Here is an 18,831-nt window from a genome sequence, read left to right on the forward strand (position 1 = left end):
GTGAACTCATTGTCATGTTCAAGAAACCAATTTGAAATGATTCGAGCTTTGTGACATGGTGCATTATCCTGCTGGAAGTAGCCATCAGAGGATGGGTACATGGTGGTCATAAAGGGATGGACATGGTCAGAAACAATGCTCAGGTAGCCCGTGGCATTTAAACGATGCCCAATTGGCACTAAGGGGCCTAAAGTGTGCCAAGAAAACATCCCCCACACCATTACACCACCACCACCAGCCTGCACAGTGGTAACAAGGCATGATGGATCCATGTTCTCATTCTGTTTACGCCAAATTCTGACTCTACCATCTGAATGTCTCAACAGAAATCGAGACTCATCAGACCAGGCAACATTTTTCCAGTCTTCAACTGTCCAATTTTGGTGAGCTCGTGCAAATTGTAGCCTCTTTTTCCTATTTGTAGTGGAGATGAGTGGTACCCGGTGGGGTCTTCTGCTGTTGTAGCCCATCCGCCTCAAGGTTGTGCGTGTTGTGGCTTCACAAATGCTTTGCTGCATACCTCGGTTGTAAGGAGTGGTTATTTCAGTCAAAGTTGCTCTTCTATCAGCTTGAATCAGTCGGCCCATTCTCCTCTGACCTCTAGCATCAACAAGGCATTTTCGCCCACAGGACTGCTGCATACTGGATGTTTTTCCCTTTTCACACCATTCTTTGTAAACCCTAGAAATGGTTGTGCGTGAAAATCCCAGTAACTGAGCAGATTGTGAAATACTCAGACCGGCCCGTCTGGCACCAACAACCATGCCACGCTCAAAATTGCTTAAATCATCTTTCTTTCCCATTCTGACATTCAGTTTGGAGTTCAGGAGATTGTCTTGACCAGGACCACACCCCTAAATGCATTGAAGTAACTGCCATGTGATTGGTTGATTAGATAATTGCATTAATGAGAAATTGAACAGGTGTTCCTAATAATCCTTTAGGTGAGTGTATGTATACACAATTAATCATTAAAGATTGCAATCTCGGATCAAACACACACACATGATCTTATTCCTAAATGGCAGTGATTCTGCTGTGTCTATTAAACCTTTGAAGTTCATACCGGAATATTTGAATCTGCTTTTACGCAGCTGCTAACCCATAGGGAGTAAACTATAGTCATGTAAACTATAGACACAGCTTCACAAACATTCATTAATTTTAATTAATTTCTTCATTCATTAATTTCAACGTTTTACATAAATAATTTCAATTAATACATATTTTAATAGACTCATTTATTTCATTTTAGACATTTAAAATAGATTCATTTATAACATTAAATAGAATGTCCTTTGTCATTTCGTTTAGTTGTCTAATGTTTTGTTTTCAGAATCGTGGGAGAGCTGTGATCTCTATTTAAAAAAAAAAAAACAAAAAAAACAAACAGATTATCCAGAATCATAAAATTAAGCTTACAGTAGGCTAAAAGAAAATCTATAATATATCTGGCATCTAACTTATACTATTAGCACTGTTTCTAATATTATAATGTACAAACGTACAGACTAGGGTGAAGTCTTTATCTACATTAACAAGAATTTGGGACAATTAATGCATTGCAGGATTCTGAAATGTTTTTAAAAAAATGTAAAGACGTGCCCAACCCCCCTCTATTGGTACGTTCCGCGGTCCATTGATTTTTTGGCTACTCCATTGCTCTAATACATTCATTTTATTTAGTTTTGTTCTTGAAGTGAATGTACTTAATTACAAATAGCAGGAAACTGCTATCGAGCTATCAAATCCCTCTTGCAGTAGACTGTGTATATAAAGCGCGCTCCTGGCAGATGTGATCCTATGCGCGCGCCCTACACTTGTGTCATCAAGCCATGCTCTCTTTGACAAGTGGAAGATGCATGCTGGCGCGCTACAGACAACAAGAGCCGCGCGCGGATTACAAGTGAACGGATAACGGGACGCCAATGCACTCGTTGTGTAAATATAATAATAATAATAATAATAATAATAATAATAATAATAATAATAATAATAATAATCTAAATTAGGTTAAATAAAACATTCACGTTAAAGAAATAAAACAATAGTGTCATTAAAGTGATTATTTATTGAAAATGAAGAAAGCAACATCGCATCAAGGTAAGACTTTCATCTTTCATTATGTGGACAGTATGTGACTAGAGTTTTAAAAAGATTTTATCATGTTTTTGGGTGATGGTGATAGTGCACGACACTTCCTTTTCTTTCTTTCTTTCTTTCTTTCTTTCTTTCTTTCTTTCTTTCTTTCATAAAGTAATTACTACATTATCTCTATTTCTTCTCCCTGCTCACTTTATCTCTGAGCTTTCTTTCAATCTAAGAGCTCTATTAATACTCAAGCATGAGGCCAGCTGACCTCTATTACTAAATGCAGAAGACACTTAAATCGAATGTGAAAATAGAGAAGCATCAATCAAAACATGTTGAACCAGAAATATATGTGAATTCAGGTTGATTGGGACACTTTTTGCCATTGAGATGACTGGAAAAAAGTGTCCTAATCAACCTGAATTCGCTCTTTGAAAATGGAATACCTTCATGTATAAGCTAATTTTGTGAATATGATTCAGTGAATTGTGCATGACGAAAATATAGAATATAGAACAGGCTTTTATTTCTCAGTGTGAACTGTGATCCATAACTAAATTTTACAGTACCCCATAACTCCTCATACCAATTTTCCATGGCAAGCATGTTTAGGGTAAATACATATTTTTTCTCTGAATGTTGAAGTGATAGTAGCCTAAATATTTCATTTAATTTCATGAAATCTGGATATTCTAGTCATGTATCTGAAGCCATGTCAATGGCAGTTATTGTTAAACACACAAATGGACTGTCTTGCTTGAGCTATTCTAGGGGCCGTCTATATTTAGACAGTCACTTAGTCCTGAGTACATCTTTTATATTTTTAAAATTGCCAGAAGGATAATCAGTGGTCTAGATAGTAATGGTTGTTTCAGGAACAAAAATGATACTCATGCAACTTTTATAGAAATAACTGAATTCAGGTCATATGCTTAAGCTAAACGTATAGTGCTAGAATATATGCAAATCACATTTTACTAATCTTTAAAGCTTTGAAACAGAGGTGACATGTGACCAAAACCACACTCTAAGAAAAGTCTGTAAAAATAAGGCCTGGTGTACTATGTTAAAATTGAATTTTCAGTATTTAATTTTCAGTTTGAATTTTAGCCGTATATTTTGAATTAAACAATGCATTGTGTTTAGGGTTAAAGGGGGAAAAAATGAACGAATAATGTCCTGGCAGACAAACTTCTCCATTTTCACTGGCATTTTTTTCTTACAGTGTGGAGAATAGATGTTCACAGAATTATTTCCTAATGCCTAAAGCTAGAGAAGTTAAGTTCTCTCTTAGAAAATATTCCAATAAGAGTGATTTGATGATTTACATTTAGTTAATAATAAGAATAGGATATGTAGATGTCACTTATGTCAGGTGCTCTTCTATCAACAGAAGAATGGGGATGTAAAAAGTGTTAATTGCATTTCTTAATATTTTTCAAAGATTCAAGATCTCCTACACATGCAGACTGTGTGTTATATCAAGAAGTTGCTTCCCTCATCATCACATTTGAAACTGAGAAACTTCACTTACTCCTTTGCAAGAGTGGAATTAACATTGTGACAGAAAGTGATTCATTGCTTATTTGCTCTCTGCAGTCCTTTTCCACTGCTATGAGCTAGTTTTCCTGGAATGTCATTTTTCTTACAGTTATGCAGTCCAGACTTTATGAAAATAATTCTTTATTCATAAATAATATATTTCTCCAATTTTTTTTTTTTTTTTTTTTTTTTTTCAGAATAACTTTATTCACTCTCACTTGCTATGACACATCATATGCAGCAGGCCCATAAGGTTGTATATAAATAGCTCTTGAAGCGTGCAGCTAATGCATGATGTCACGACTGAAAAAGCTTTTGAACAGATGGAGAAAAACAGGTCATGTTGTTACTGTTTTTTGCTTATGGTAAGTCATTAGGCATGAACATTTAGCCAAAACCACAAATTCCAGATGCTTATTAGGGTACTGTTCCTGAGGCTGTTTCCATAGCCCTGTTGGTTGATTGAGCCTTTATTTCATGATATCTCCTACAGTGTGTTTATCATCACAGATAATCACAATGTTGAATGTTCATTAAATTAGAACCAATGTAAAGAACATTTTAAGGCAAAGTACGGGTCAGAAATGAATCAGGGCTCCAGGCAAAATAGCACCAGGGTTGCCTGATTAGTTTGATGTTTTCCAGCCCAAGAGTTTTTAAACCACTAGAATGGTATTTGATTATTTATTGTATTTTATTACTCTAACAACAGGCAATTACCTGATGCATTGTTTTTACAAAGCTTTATTTACATTCTTATTTGCACAAACACACATAAAAGTATGTATGTGTCAAGTAAAGGGCCCTATCTTACACCCGGCGCAATGTAGCGGCATTTGTGACCAACTAAATTCAATGGCGCAATATTTTTTTTGTTATTTAATGAGCGCGTTAGTAATGTGCGCCTATAGGCGGGTCCACAATGCGCGTACACTCTACTTATTAAACACACAGGGATGCACAGCAGCACACAGACATGCCAAATATTTAAAATAAAAGGATTACAATGTAAAATATTATTATTGTGTACACAAAGATATGGTGGAATCCAGCTTGTCCCGTAGATGGTCTGCGCACTTTTACCTCGCGCACGAGCAGTTCCGTTTGCACTCTGGAGACGTATCTGTTCTTTCCGCTATCAAATTCCGTCATGTAAATAGCGAATCTGCCATGGCGCGAACGCAACTGGCATTTAAAGGGAATGGGAGATGAGATACTCATTATGAGAATAGGGACAACCCTTTTAGACCATGTGCCTGGCGCGCCGACCATTTTTCCCGTCGTTAAACTAGCAAAAATGGATTCGGACACGCCCTAAGTGAACTTGCGCCGTGCGCTTTAGACCATGCGCTTAGATCGTTAAAATAGGGCCCAAAGAGTTATCAATGCCATATATGCCCAAATAGCCATGATTAATGTGTTTGGTGATAATGAATGAATAACATGGGTTAATAAGATAAAGTGAGAAGTATACTTTTATAAAAAAATACTTTTAATTTCGTTAAACATAAAACAACACATAAAATAAATGTACCTTTAATTATTATATCTTTAAGCCTAAACCATTAGCTCAGAACTGCAGGTAATGTGCAAAGACCTAATGCTTAAATACTGCATATTGCCTGGATTGTCATTCTAATTAATAGTTATGTAACTCTCAAGGTTATGCTTAGAGCTTTCATATTTAGAGTTGTGTGCTCTGCCAAAAAGTGTGGCCAAGTCTGTGGAGCCTGTGGCCAAACTCCACATGAGAGGGGTTTGTCTCAGTCCTGCTGCTGTAGATTTAGACATTAGCAATTTGACTAGCTTCATGTTAAAAGGCCAGATTTCATAATCTGCACAATATGGACTAACAACATAACAAACCACTGCAATTCCTGATGGCCTGTATTCAGTGTAGAGTTAAGAAATGTGTAGAACTGACTTGGGAAGCCTATTCAGGGGTGCGTTTCCCAAAAGCATTGTTAGCCAACTATGGTAACAAGTTCCAACATTATCAGCATAGTTCAACGAGTCTGTGTTTCCCGAAAGCATCGTTCTAACGAACATTCGCAAAAAGCATTAAAAAGTTGTGTGGTTGGAACGACAGCTCTTGACCTGTGGTTAGAAGCAGAGTTTCTTGTTTGCATGACGTGGACTCAATAAATCCTTATCTTGAGCCAAATAAGCAAGCTGACATTCAGTTCAATCTATAGGCTATATATATTTTTAAAATACATTCAAATGTAATTTACATCTTTAAGTTTGTCAAGAGATTTAAAGCGTCGTTTTTGAACAGTGCTTATGTGTGAACGTGCTCAAGTAAAGAACGATCCTATGATTGAATCTGGAAATAAAGGAAATTAACTGAGAATAATTAGAAATAATCCTCAGATGCCATGTCCGTAATTTATAGCAAAACATAGTATTAATTCGATCTCAAATAGATTCATTAAATTACCTCACCATGTGCGTGACATCAATAACCAACGTGGTTGAACGACCAATTTGCGACAATACGGTTTCAGGAAACAGTTGTGACTAGCTAGTTGATTTCTTCAACGATGCATCGTACTTGGAACAGACTGACTCAGACAGATGGAATATAATCAAGAAAGGCTTTACTTCAGTATAGCAAAATCAGTGGAAATAGATGGGAGATTTCAATGGAGATAATCACTGAAGAGAATGGCTTGGAACTTTACTGTAACATGGACAATGCAGAGAAGATGCAGGGGTTGTAACTTCAGAGCGGGATGAGGAGCACACACCTTGTGAGGACCCACGAATAGGAGGCAGGTAGGTAGAACACAGGGAAGCACACACGGGGTGAGAAGAACGGGTAATCAGTCTTTACTCAAATACGAGACCAGACAACTATGAGGCTCGAGGTGTGTGCTTAAGTATGTGCGTGGTGATGAACTTGAGAGGTATTAGGTTTGCGTGATTAATACTCCGGGGATGGTGCTCTCTATGATTGGCTAGTGACAGAGCCTGGCGTGTCTGTAACAGTACCCCACCCTCCACGGCCCCCACCGACATCGCGGTGGCCGACCTCTACCCCGAGGTGCTGGACGATCCGGACGTGACTCATGGAAGGTTGTGAGGAGCGTGGGGTCTAAGATGTCATCTCTAGGGACCCAAGATCTTTCTTCAGGCCCATACCCTTCCCAATCGACTAGATATTCCAGATGGCCACCACGACGCCGGGAGTCCAAGATGTCCCAGACCACATAGATGGCTCCATCCTCCTGGATCAGCGGAAGGGGGGGGGGGGGGGGGGGGGTTCCTCTGTTGTGCCAGGCTCTGTGGACAAGGGCTCTGGAGTGGCGGCTGCCATCTTGGGACGAGGCTCTGGAATGTCAGTGGCCATCTTAGGACGAGGCTCTGGAATGGTGACAGGGACAGAAAGGGAATCCGAATATGCTTCTTCCAGGGTGTAGGATGTTATCGATGTATTCCCTCAAAGAACACGTGGTGGCAGCAGATGGAAATTGCCTGAAGAGTGGATCGTCCAGACCACAGGTGTCAAACTCAGTTCCTGGAGGGCCACAGCCCTACACAGTTTTGTTCCAACCCTGCTTCAACACACACACACCTGCAGTTTTCATATAAGCCTGAAGGACTTGATTAGCTGATCAGGTGTGTTTAATTAGGGTTGAAGCTAAACTCTGCAGGGCTGTGGCCCTCCAGGAACTGAGTTTGACACCCCTGGTCCAGACCAATCCAAAAGATGGATTTGAGGGTTCCAGGACACCTGGTGAACAAGGTCGAGGAACTCCTCTTTGTATGCCTTGATCGGGCGGTGGTCCTTGGAGATGGAAAGAAGCAGATTGAAAGGGTCCAGGGGAACGAGGAGGATGCCCAAGTCAGTCTGTATTGGTCCGGTCTTCTGTTACAGAATCAGATTCAAAAGAAGGAGGTTGAAGTTAACAAGGAGTTTATTTTGACAACAACTGAGTGTGAAGTGCAATGATGATTTGGAGACCGGGATGCTGGCAGTGAATAGAATATTTCTTCTTACAGGAATAATTTTGGGTAGATGATGCAGTGTATGGCTGGAACTCAGAACAACAGGAGGCTTGTAGTGATGGGTCATTCATGAACGATCCGTTCAAAGCGTCTGTCACATGACAAATTAACGAAAGACTCGGAAGGTTAAAGAAGTTATTTATGCTCCCTGTAAATTATCTTTGGCTGCATTATAATGATTTCTTAATTCAGAAAATGATCAAGATTGCGTAGGTGGATGTGTTCGGGGAATTTGGCTGTTAAAGGGCACCTATTATGCAAAATTCACTTTTACATGGTGTTTGAACATAAATGTGTGTTGGCATTGTGTGAGCAAAACCACCCTAGAATGATAAAAATCCACCCAGTAGTTTTTTTACTATCTCAATAAATCACACGCACTGTCTCAGAACGAGCTGTTCTAAGATTGCTCTCACTGTGACGTAGAATTGAGCTATAGCCCCACCGACGTGGTTTGATTGACAATCTGGTTTTGGCATAGGCCCCGCCCTCGGTGATCTGTACACCATCCTCCATTGTTTCAACGACAGCCGGTAATGTCTCCTAAGAAGAGTAACGCTAGGTGTTCTGTTGTGGGATGTAAGAATGGACATACAGTAGTAGTCTTCACTGACATCAGAGCCACTGAAAACGCAGCGGATGGATTTTATTCATGAAGAAAAGGAGCCACTTAAATTTCCTAAATACGTTTATGTTTGCGCGAATCATTTTCTGACTGACTGTTTAGTGAACGAGGGTTAAAGTTAATCCTCAAGTGTGGATCGTTGCCTACTGTTCACGATCCAATGTCACCTCCAGAAGAAGTAAGTGTATTTTATGATTTTTGAGCAAATAGTCATTTCAATCGATGTCAGCCAGTTCAACAACAAATGCGTCTAAAGCTATTTATTGTCGTCGTCATAGGATGTCTCAACAAACAACGTCAGACAGTTTTATGTCACGTATCATTTTTTGCAGCAATTACAAATGTAAATAAATTAAGGTCTGCTCTATCTCCATAGACAGTAGCTTATATAAACGTCTATCTCCCTGCAGCATATTGTTTTCTGATTCTGTAGCCATCTTCTCACATTTGCCACATAAGCACCTGTACGACAAGTAATGTCAACATGACGCAACAGCACCCCTGGCATAAATATAATTTCGTTTGTATTTAAGAAAAAAAAAAATCGTTTGTACTTAGCAAACGTTATCACAGTATTTGTGTGTGTGTAGTTTAAAAAAATTGCACGAACGTTATCACAATTCGTGTGTGTGTGTGTGTGTTGCACATCCATAATTGCAAAGGGGACACGATTAAAACTTTGTAAGTACATAAATGTATCAAATAACCATTCCGAGACATTTAGTCCATTCTCTTTCGTGTTTATTCTGTGCCGGACTCTCTTCATCATCTGGGTCCAGCAGGGCGGGGATATGCAGCTCATTTACATTTAAGGTGGTACACACCAAAACAGCTCTTTTTAAAACAGGCCCCAAAAATGACATTTTCAAATGGTTATAATAAATTAACTGTGGGGTATTTTGTGCTGAAACTTCACAAATACATTCTGGGGATACCCAAGACCAATATTACATCTTGTAAAAAGGGGCATAATAGGTGCCCTTTAAAAGTACAACATCTAAAGCCACTTAAATGAATGAAATGACTTGTATAAAGATTCATTCATTTTGCTGAATGAGAGCGAACGAGAAAGTCAGTAAAATGATCCGAACTTCCCATCACTAAAGGCTTGGAGATACGGAGGAAGGATGAGACACTGGAGGAACAACAGAATGGAGACAAGACGCTGGAGTGGAGACTGGAGAAGGATCGCTGGAGATATCAGGTAGATCGTTGCTACGGCAAGGTAAGTAGTCCTCATCATACGAACAAGACCGTACAATGAACTGTAGTGAAGTGTGTCTAAATATTGGCAGTGATAAGGGTGATGATGTGCAGGTGTGTGTGATTAGGAATGAAGTGCAGGTGGTAATAGAGGAGAGTGATGGGAGATGAAGTACAGAAGATGGTGATAAGGCTGATCTGTGACACTATGAAGGTGTAGGGGGCAATTTCGGATTCAGCCTATGGAAACAGATGACAGAGACAAAGGAAACTGAACTGGGAACATTGCAAAAAATAACAGGCTAGGAACTCAAACAAACCTCAAAGCCAGAAACAGACATAACAGTTGCAAAGTTACTCATAGTTAGTATAATGTCTAAAGTGGAAAATTGAAATAAAGTGTTACCCATTTGGCAGCCATCGAGAGGAAACCAGTCTGCTCTAATCATAAGCCTCGCCATTCATTAGAGGGCATCAGTGAGATAGTATATAGTGGCAAAAAGAAGGTTGTCCAAATGGGTCAATAAAGAGGAGTGACACACAGACCATGAGTCTCGGCGACTCTCAGCATTCACCGGCTGATCTGAGTTACAGAATCGCACTGATCCTTCTTGTTGCCTTTCTTTATATAGACAGACCAAGGTAAAAACCTATTTTCAAATGTAAACATGAGTTCACAGTGGCAATTTACATTAATCACCGTCCCAGACTTACTGGAGGCAGAAGTTGATTTATATGGAAACATTTGCTAACAATGGGAATTTACATTGAGTTTACACCTTTGAGAACAGGAGGCCGTTTGCCTGGAGACCCACCCTCCTTTGTATGCCAGCTATCTCTAAAACCTTATTACCTTTTGTTCTACTTCTTTGGGAATGAGACATTTGTACCAGTTGCTCTGAGACATTTCAAATGATACCAAACATGTGTAATACTGTATGATAATAATTCATCCAATATAAATATTATTATTATAATTATAATTATTAAACCATATAGATTATTGGGTGAATTTTGGTGGGGATGGGTGAAGGGAATGATGTGTAAATTGGTAGGTGGTCAACTCAAGTGTGATTGTGTCTCGAATGATGGTGCTAGTTTCACAAGAGAGAGTTGAAATGTTAATTTCCTTTGTTCTCTCAGAGAGTTGCCCTCTGTTCCAGTTTTTCCAGCCTTACAGGGGAAATAATTACGCGTGTTTGAGGCCGATGAGTGTATAACATCAAGTACCGTGAGAGCGATTCAAAAGCATACAGAGCCGTCTGCTCTCTAATAACTCTTGTAGTACTCCGATATCATACACCGGTCTGAGCAGTGCCAAAAAAAGTCTTTGAAGAATACTGTATGCAGCATTTTTAAGAAATACTTGTTATATTTTTCCACAATTTGTATCACTTGTCCCTATACGCACGGGATAAGTATTACCTAGTGACCTCTAGTCATTTGTAATAATTGCGTAGGTTATCTGTGATCTTAATCCTGTGCGAATTGGCCATGTCTGTAATTTGTAAAGTACAAATTCCCCCACAAATGACCTACCATATTTCGCCGAACACTGAGGTCCTGTGATAATATTAGTCCCGTGTGAATCGGCATCTTTGTGATTTGGCAGGGTGGTATATAATTTTTTCAAGGTTTTTGTTTCCTGTGTGCTTTTTTATCCATCTTTCGCGAAGAATGAAGACTGCGTTGGAGTGTTTTGATAGTATTTTGGGTGCTGGGTCATATTGCTATACACTATACGATACAACTATACAATTTACAGAAAGAGAAAGCTGAAAACCATCAAAAGAGCAAAACAAAAAGAATGATTAGATGGAGATGGATGACATGTATAGCAGTATGCGGTAAGGAACATTCTTCTGTGTATGATATATCATACAGCTAGACCTATAATAACAACAAGACATTTCCAAGCAATAGCCTATTGACATCATATCCGGGAGATAAGTCAGTAAATTCGAGTAAAATCACAGGCTTTGCTTATCCCGTGCGCCACACGAAATTCAGATGTGGGGTGGGGGGATTTCTTAATCACACGAGGTCCTCAGATAATACTAATCCAGTGCGAATAGGGCTTTATTTGCCCTTATCTGTTCATTGAATCACCCCATCACATCCCTTTATTGCTGCTGTCATGACCCTTTTTTCTTGTATATCTAATTTTTTTCTGACTACTTCCTGTGCTTAAATAAGCATTGCTCCCCTGCAGCCTTGCCATCAGACTTGGCCGGTCTGGTGATTAAACACTACATGCTTATATAACAAAATGTGCATGTCTGAGTCATGCTTGTAGGTCAGAGTGTAAAGGGCTGTAAGGCATGTGCCCTTTAGTTCCACTGATGCTGATGCTATTTGAGGATTTATCTGCATCTCTGTTTTGTGCATGGATGTTCTTGCACACGTGCCTGTCTCCATCTGCTTTCCTGAAAAAGAAAGAAAAAAAAAAAAAAAAAAACCATGCGCGTGTGTTGTGTTTACAGGATGTTCATTCATGCAAGAGGAATGTGCTTTGATAACAGGCTGCAGAAGATTGTGTTGTGTGCATGTGTGAATCAGGCTTGATGGCAGTGCTGAAAGGTATGGCAGAGATCTCCTCTGACTCTTCCATGGATTGATAGATCCAGTCGCTGCTCATCCACCACAGCCAGACGAGTGTGTGCCCAGAATATGACTTTATAAATATCCCTGTTACTGTGCCATTAATTTCAGTGATGTGATCTGTCATCACAGCCAGACTTTAAATCCATGCACTATATAGCCTTCTCACTCGTCTTAGTTGACAGTTTTGCAAGGTAAAATGAAAAATGATGGAAAAAAGCACTAAAGAGATGATTTTAATGTCTCAATTGTTTCGCCTAGACAAAAGTGAGAATGGTGAGTAAACGCTTTTGCTCACGCCTCCTGATTTTCTGAAAATTTCACGTCTTCTCAAAAGTGCTCTCCACAATATTTTAAGCATGAGTTGTAAATCAGTAGAGTGAGATATTTCTTGTGAACTTGAACATTCCTCATCAAATACTACTTATATAACACTTGTATAGTTGCCATAGTGTTTTAAGAATATGAGTTTTAGGATTTAAGATAAATTTCTATTGTGAATTGTTAAAAATTAAAAGATTAAAATATGATCTTATGTAAAATATTATTGATTTAAAATTATTAATAATAATTCAAATGTATTTTTATTCAAATATATTTATGCCTTTTCCTTTATTATTTAGTACAATTCTAACTAGGAATTATATTGCTATTACCTGCATGTTTTTTGTTGTTGTTGTTGTTGTTGTTGTTGTTTTTTTTTTTTTTTTTTACATTTGTTTTAACTGCTTTATGGTCTTTGAACAAATATATGCACTGCTCTTGTTTTTTTAAAGAAGCGCACCCACTAATTTAGGGCATTTTTACACTGGGCACATTTGCTGCGGTCCGAGTCCGATTGTTCCCAGAGCGTTGGTCTGGTTTCCCACTCAACTTGACTTTATCGAACCTTGGTGCATTTGCGTCCATCTTATATCATCAACGTGCACGGAACGAGGGTCAATATATTGATTTTTTTTTATTAATATGATGCAATTATGCGCAGCAGAGTAAACGATACTTTGGTTTACTGTATGTGTGTCATATGAAAGCGTCTTTCTGCGGCTTGCAAACGGACTCTTTTGAGGAGACAGTGGATTGCCATTAATTTGTAACCCTGATTGCTATGCGCAAATATGCTGCAGGCTCACACTTGTATCCAAGGTAAATCATCATCACTATCATCCCTTATATGTGGTTTATTGAACTAAATACATCGTAATCTGCTAAAACGCATGTGTAGGTTACTTTACTTCCTGAACAAGCGCGCACCCGAGTCACATTAACACGAATCATTGTTAGCGGCACAGTTCGAGTGCAACCAATCTCAGACCACTAAACTCGTTAAATCATCTAAATCGACAAAATGTATGTTAGACCCTATACCGACTAAGCTACTGAAAGAGATGCTTCCAGAGGTCATAGATCCTCTTCTTAATATCATTAATTCGTCTTTGTCTCTAGGATACGTACCAAAAAACTTTAAGCTGGCTATGATTAAACCGCTTGTTAAAAAAAAACGCAATTTGATCCTACAGAATTAGTCAATTACAGGCCGATCTCGAATCTACCTTTTCTGTCAAAGATACTAGAAAAGGCAGTATCCTCACAACTGTGTTCCTTTTTAGAAAGAAATGATATCTGCGAGGATTTTCAGTCAGGATTTAGACCTTACCATAGTACTGAGACTGCTCTCGTTAGAGTCACAAATGATTTGCTCTTATCATCCGATCGTGGTTGTATCTCTCTATTAGTGTTACTCGATCTTAGTGCTGCGTTTGACACCATTGACCACAACATTCTTTTAAATAGACTCGAAAATTATGTTGGCATTAGTGGAATTGCACTAGCATGGTTTAAATCATACTTATCTGACCGTTATCAATTTGTAGCAGTAAATGAAGAGATGTCTCATCGATCACAAGTTCAGTATGGTGTACCACAAGGCTCAGTACTAGGACCGCTGCTGTTCACTCTGTACATGCTACCATTAGGAGATATCATTAGGAAACATGGAATTAGCTTCCACTGTTATGCCGACGATACTCAGCTCTATATTTCTTCAAAACCTAACAAAACTTACCAATTCACTAAATTAACAGAATGCATAGCTGATATAAAAAATTGGATGACTCGTAATGACTCCTACTTCTAAATTCTGAAAAAAACAGAGATTCTAATTATTGGACAAAAAACTTCCTCACGTAATAACCTAGAATACTGTCTAACACTTGATGGCTGCTCTGTTAAGTCTTCGTCGTCGGTTAGGAACCTGGGTGTGCTCTTTGATACCAATCTTTCATTTGAAAGTCACGTGTCTAGTATCTGTAAAACCACATTTTTCCATCTTAAAAATATATCTAAATTACGTCATATGCTCTCATTGACAAATGCGGAACAATTAGTTCATGCTTTCATGACATCAAGGCTAGATTATTGTAATGCTCTACTGGGTGGTTGCCCTGCACGCTTAATAAACAAACTACAGCTAGTTCAAAACGCAGCAGCTCGAATTCTTACCAGAACCAGGAAGTATGACCATATTAGCCCAGTTATGTCAAAACTGCACTGGCTCCCTATTAAACATCGCATCAATTTTAAAATATTGCTGATGACTTACAAAGCACTAAATGGTTTAGCTCCGCAGTACTTGAGCGAGCTCTTAACGCATTATAGTCCTTCACGTCTATTGCGATCTCAAAATTCCGGCCAGTTGATAATACCTAGAATATCAAAATCGACTGCTGGTGGTAGATCCTTTTCCTATTTAGCACCAAAACTTTGGAACAATCTTCCTAACATTGTCCGGGAAGCAGACACACTCTGTCAGTTCAAAGCTAGATTAAAGACACATCTCTTTGACATAGCATTCACATAACACATTATAGACTTCTATAATTCAGTGTTAGGCTGCATAGATTAGATTAGGTCAGCTGGAACCGGGAACACTTCCCATAAATCCTGATGTACTTGTTACATCATGAGAAGAATGGCATCTACGCTAATTTTAGTGTCTTTGTTTATCCCGAGGTCTTCCCGCAGCCTGCCGGATCCAGGCCGTATCCAGATCTGACGAAGGCCCTTCGCCTGGACCCGATGACAACGCAGTGCTGAAGTGCCAACTAGTCTCTCCCTATGGAGGATCCCTTTCCCACTCTACAGATAAAGCGTCGTCGGGAAAACTCAATGTGCGTATCTACCCCGAATTGATAAAATAAAATAGAATTCTGAATCAAAACTATAAGGAAACACCAGTAATTTGCTTAGGCTTGGTTTGTAGGGAATAACAAACCTGCACACATATATTCAAACGCACATAACTATAGAACCAATTCTTAATGCGCATGTGAACGCCATCAGCGTTTCTCACAGGATCGCGTTTAAAGTTTGTGTAGAGCAAATGGTGTGTTCTTGGCGGCCCCTAATTTAATAACAAATGATCGCTGCGACGGAAGCGAATCAATCAAAACTAACTTTAGCTGTAAAATAACTTTATTAAAGAACCGCAATAAAGCCAAAACATTCTCTGTTACCTTAAATTATACGTTTATCTCTGTAAAGCTGCTTTGAAACAATCTACATTGTTAAAAGCGCTATATAAATGAAGATGACTTGACTTGACCACCTCCTTCAGGTCTCTGCTGTAACCCCTTGTAATGATACAGAAGCAGGAACTGCCAGACTATAGGCTAAGATCTTGAATGTTGTCTTTAGTGGGACTAGAATCCCAGTCTCCTGGACACAGTGCTGATGTTCTCTCTGAGTGAGCTAACTCAGGGTTGAGGATTTTGAGACCCATGTGTGGAGGAATAACAAAAGGAGACGTACAGTATAAACTCCAAGTCGCTTTTACTTTTAGAAGGTCCAAAAACAAAGTACAAACACATAAACCAGAAGCAAAGCTTCCAATAGTCACAAAAAAAAAACAAAAAAAAAAAACATACACAATAGTTCACAATAGACTCATGGAATGCAACGGGATACACATGTAGGTAGGCTCAAGACTGAACAAAAAACAATGACTAAAGGCAAACTTAAAAAGGGCCCTACAGAGGTGAGTATCATCAACAATGATTGATTAGTACAACTGAGAGTTCTTGCCAATGGTTGCCCCCTGGCAACTGGGAGAAGGATTTTCAGGCAAAAGACATCCTGCGCCCCCTTGTGACTTGGAGCAGTACCATTGGTCATGGCAGGTGTGTGACCCCTAGTGGCTGGTGGAAGTATTGGTGGCTAAAGTCTTACAGGAGCCCTCTCTTGATGAACGGCTCCTGATGTTCCGTACTTTGCGCATGTTCAATAATCTCTGCAAGGAGTAAGCCAGTTGCCCCTCCACCATCTGAGGAACTGGAGGTAGTCTACCCACAGGAGACAAAGGAGAGTAGATGACAGGTTTGAGGCATGAGACATGGAATGTGGGGTGTATGCACATGGACATTATTTTCTTGAGAATCTTGAAAGGTTCAATGTGTCTAGGACCTTGTTTAACCTGTTAAGCTGCAACCCCACTTTTGAAAAATCCCCAGAAATGACATACCCAAACTGAAACAGATACAGTTCATGATCCCTTTGCACTAAAAGCACAAGTATGATCTCATTTGAAAGCTGACACCTGGCAGTTTATTGTAAATGTAGAATTAATTATTGTCATAATGAAAAATATAGTTATAAATAGCTTCAAAATTTTGTAAAGTTATTAGAAATTTATTTTTATGAAACATTTTCATGAAAATAAAATTGAAGTTGGCACTGTAGCAATCTAGAAATGCACTGCAGCTAAAGCCACGTGTCTGACCATGTTATATGTACAATATGAAGATGATAAGTCTAAAACTCTGTATTTAGTTAAATGTTTTTCAAGATCATGTCATGACTTTATTTTGATTTGACTCTAAAATGCTGCTGATGATTATAGTCATCTTCTAAGTCATCTATTCAGTCTTTTGTCTCTATTGTTTTGTGGTGCAAACGATCCCCATTCAGTCTCAGTCTCCCCCTGCACACATTCACACTTCTCCAGCCTGGTTGTGGCTCTAAATATGCATTTCTTTTGTCTGCATTATAGCTACCAACGACTGGCTATTCACAGGCTATTCATAGGGTTTCAATCCCTAAATTCTTTTATCAAAGTTCTCACTGTATCTAACTGTATCAAATGCCCTTCTGGAATAAAGAAACATTTCAGCAAGCATTCCTATTTAGAAACAAAATCATAAAAGATAACTTCTAGGTTGCAGGTGCACCTAGAGCTAGCTAGCATGTTAGCTTAGCACACCATCAATGCACGACAATTTATGAGATTAAAACCATGTTTGTGCTCCAAACTTACTTTATAACACTTTATAAGTGTTTTAAATAATCTTCTGTGATCTAATTTGGCTTCAGATAAAACAATCAGACAGAAAATATACTATTGTATGGTATTCTGCACAATGAGTCTATATAGATTAGCATTACATTATAAATATAATCTATTATTATGAAAATACCTGGCATGGCTTGAAAAACACAGGTAACTCAAATATCATTGCAATCATGTGTATTGTCTTCAAAACATCTTTATCTGCATGTTACAGCGCGATATTTTTGTGCATATAGCGCCCTCAGGCTATTGGTATGAATTGAAAACACAGTATCAGAGTATCCAATCGCTCATAATGACTACATCAACGCATTTGGGTATAAATTCAATAAATATTATTCCTGTCTATAGAAATCTGATGTAAACCTATGAGAATATATCAATATTTCTCCAAGTCTGCACATTTTTGAGCTAAAGCCCTGAAGGACGTTGTTTTGTGTATCGCTGTCATGACGACAGCACGGGAGTTTTTTATGAATGAAAGCGGCTGACGCGCATAATTCATATTAAAGGTATCGACTCATTTTTTCATTTCATAACTCCTGATACAAATTAAGAAATAACTGTCGCTATAAGTTTTTCATAATACAATAGTGGTCAAATACATAAACTTGAGTCTTATATCTTTTTAATGATGTATAGTTTGTCAAGGTATAACATTAAATTTGATAGTAACTTTGAACTATATATATAAAAAAAATGCTTCAGTGCGCCCGCGCACTGGCAACGGTTAACAGGTTAAGTGACTCGAGGCGCAATGGAAGATTCTGAGTCGAAAGCCACACTCTCTGCCCAGGACAGAGTGATGGACATATCCGCCGATGTCAAATGGCCTGTTTCTGTTGTTCCCGGGACAACTTTAACAGGGCTGCCCGACCTCTCCGCCAACCCCCCCGGCACCTCCGTAATAACTGGGCCACTGCTGGAACCTGTGCTTGTAGGTCCGGTTCAGAAAACAGAGAGGGGGGAACCCAAACTGGCATTCAAATGGAGACATACCCAATGATGAGTGATGGAGAGTGTTATGGGCAAATTCCACCCAGACCAGCTGGGAACTCCATGTACTCAGGATGTTCGAGATTAGACACCTGAGGGTCTTCTCAATCTCCTGGTTCACTCTCCCTGTCTGGCCATTGGATTGGGGATGGAACCCTGAGGACAAGCTGATGGTGGAACCGATTAGACGTCCGAAAGCCTTCCAGAATCTTGAGGTAAACTGGGAACACTGATCAGACACCATATCCTGAGGAAACTCAAGAACTCTAAAGACATTTTGAATAAGAAGTTCCCCGTCTGGCCTGCTGGCCTACAATAATCATTGTGTTACCTTGAGAGTTGGGTAGGCCATTAACAAAATCCATGGATATGTGGGACCAGGTCATCTCAGGATAGTGAGGGGATATAGTTTACCTTGAGG

At 39.0% G+C, this 18,831-nt stretch overlaps 1 protein-coding gene across 1 annotated transcript in view; it reads left to right on the forward strand.

Moving 5' to 3' along the window:
* Window positions 1-1,991: 1,991 nt before the first annotated feature.
* septin9b (septin 9b) overlaps window positions 1,992-18,831 on the forward strand; it is a 180,330-nt gene continuing 163,490 nt past the window's right edge. The window contains exon 1 of the mRNA XM_079883228.1: window positions 1,992-2,103. Within this exon, the coding sequence (XP_079739354.1) occupies window positions 2,079-2,103 (25 nt within the window). The 5' untranslated portion in view covers window positions 1,992-2,078. The remainder of the gene's footprint in view (window positions 2,104-18,831) is intronic.

The sequence above is a fragment of the Squalius cephalus genome (assembly GCF_949319135.1).
Source record: "Squalius cephalus genome assembly, chromosome: 10".
NCBI lineage: Eukaryota > Metazoa > Chordata > Actinopteri > Cypriniformes > Leuciscidae > Squalius > Squalius cephalus.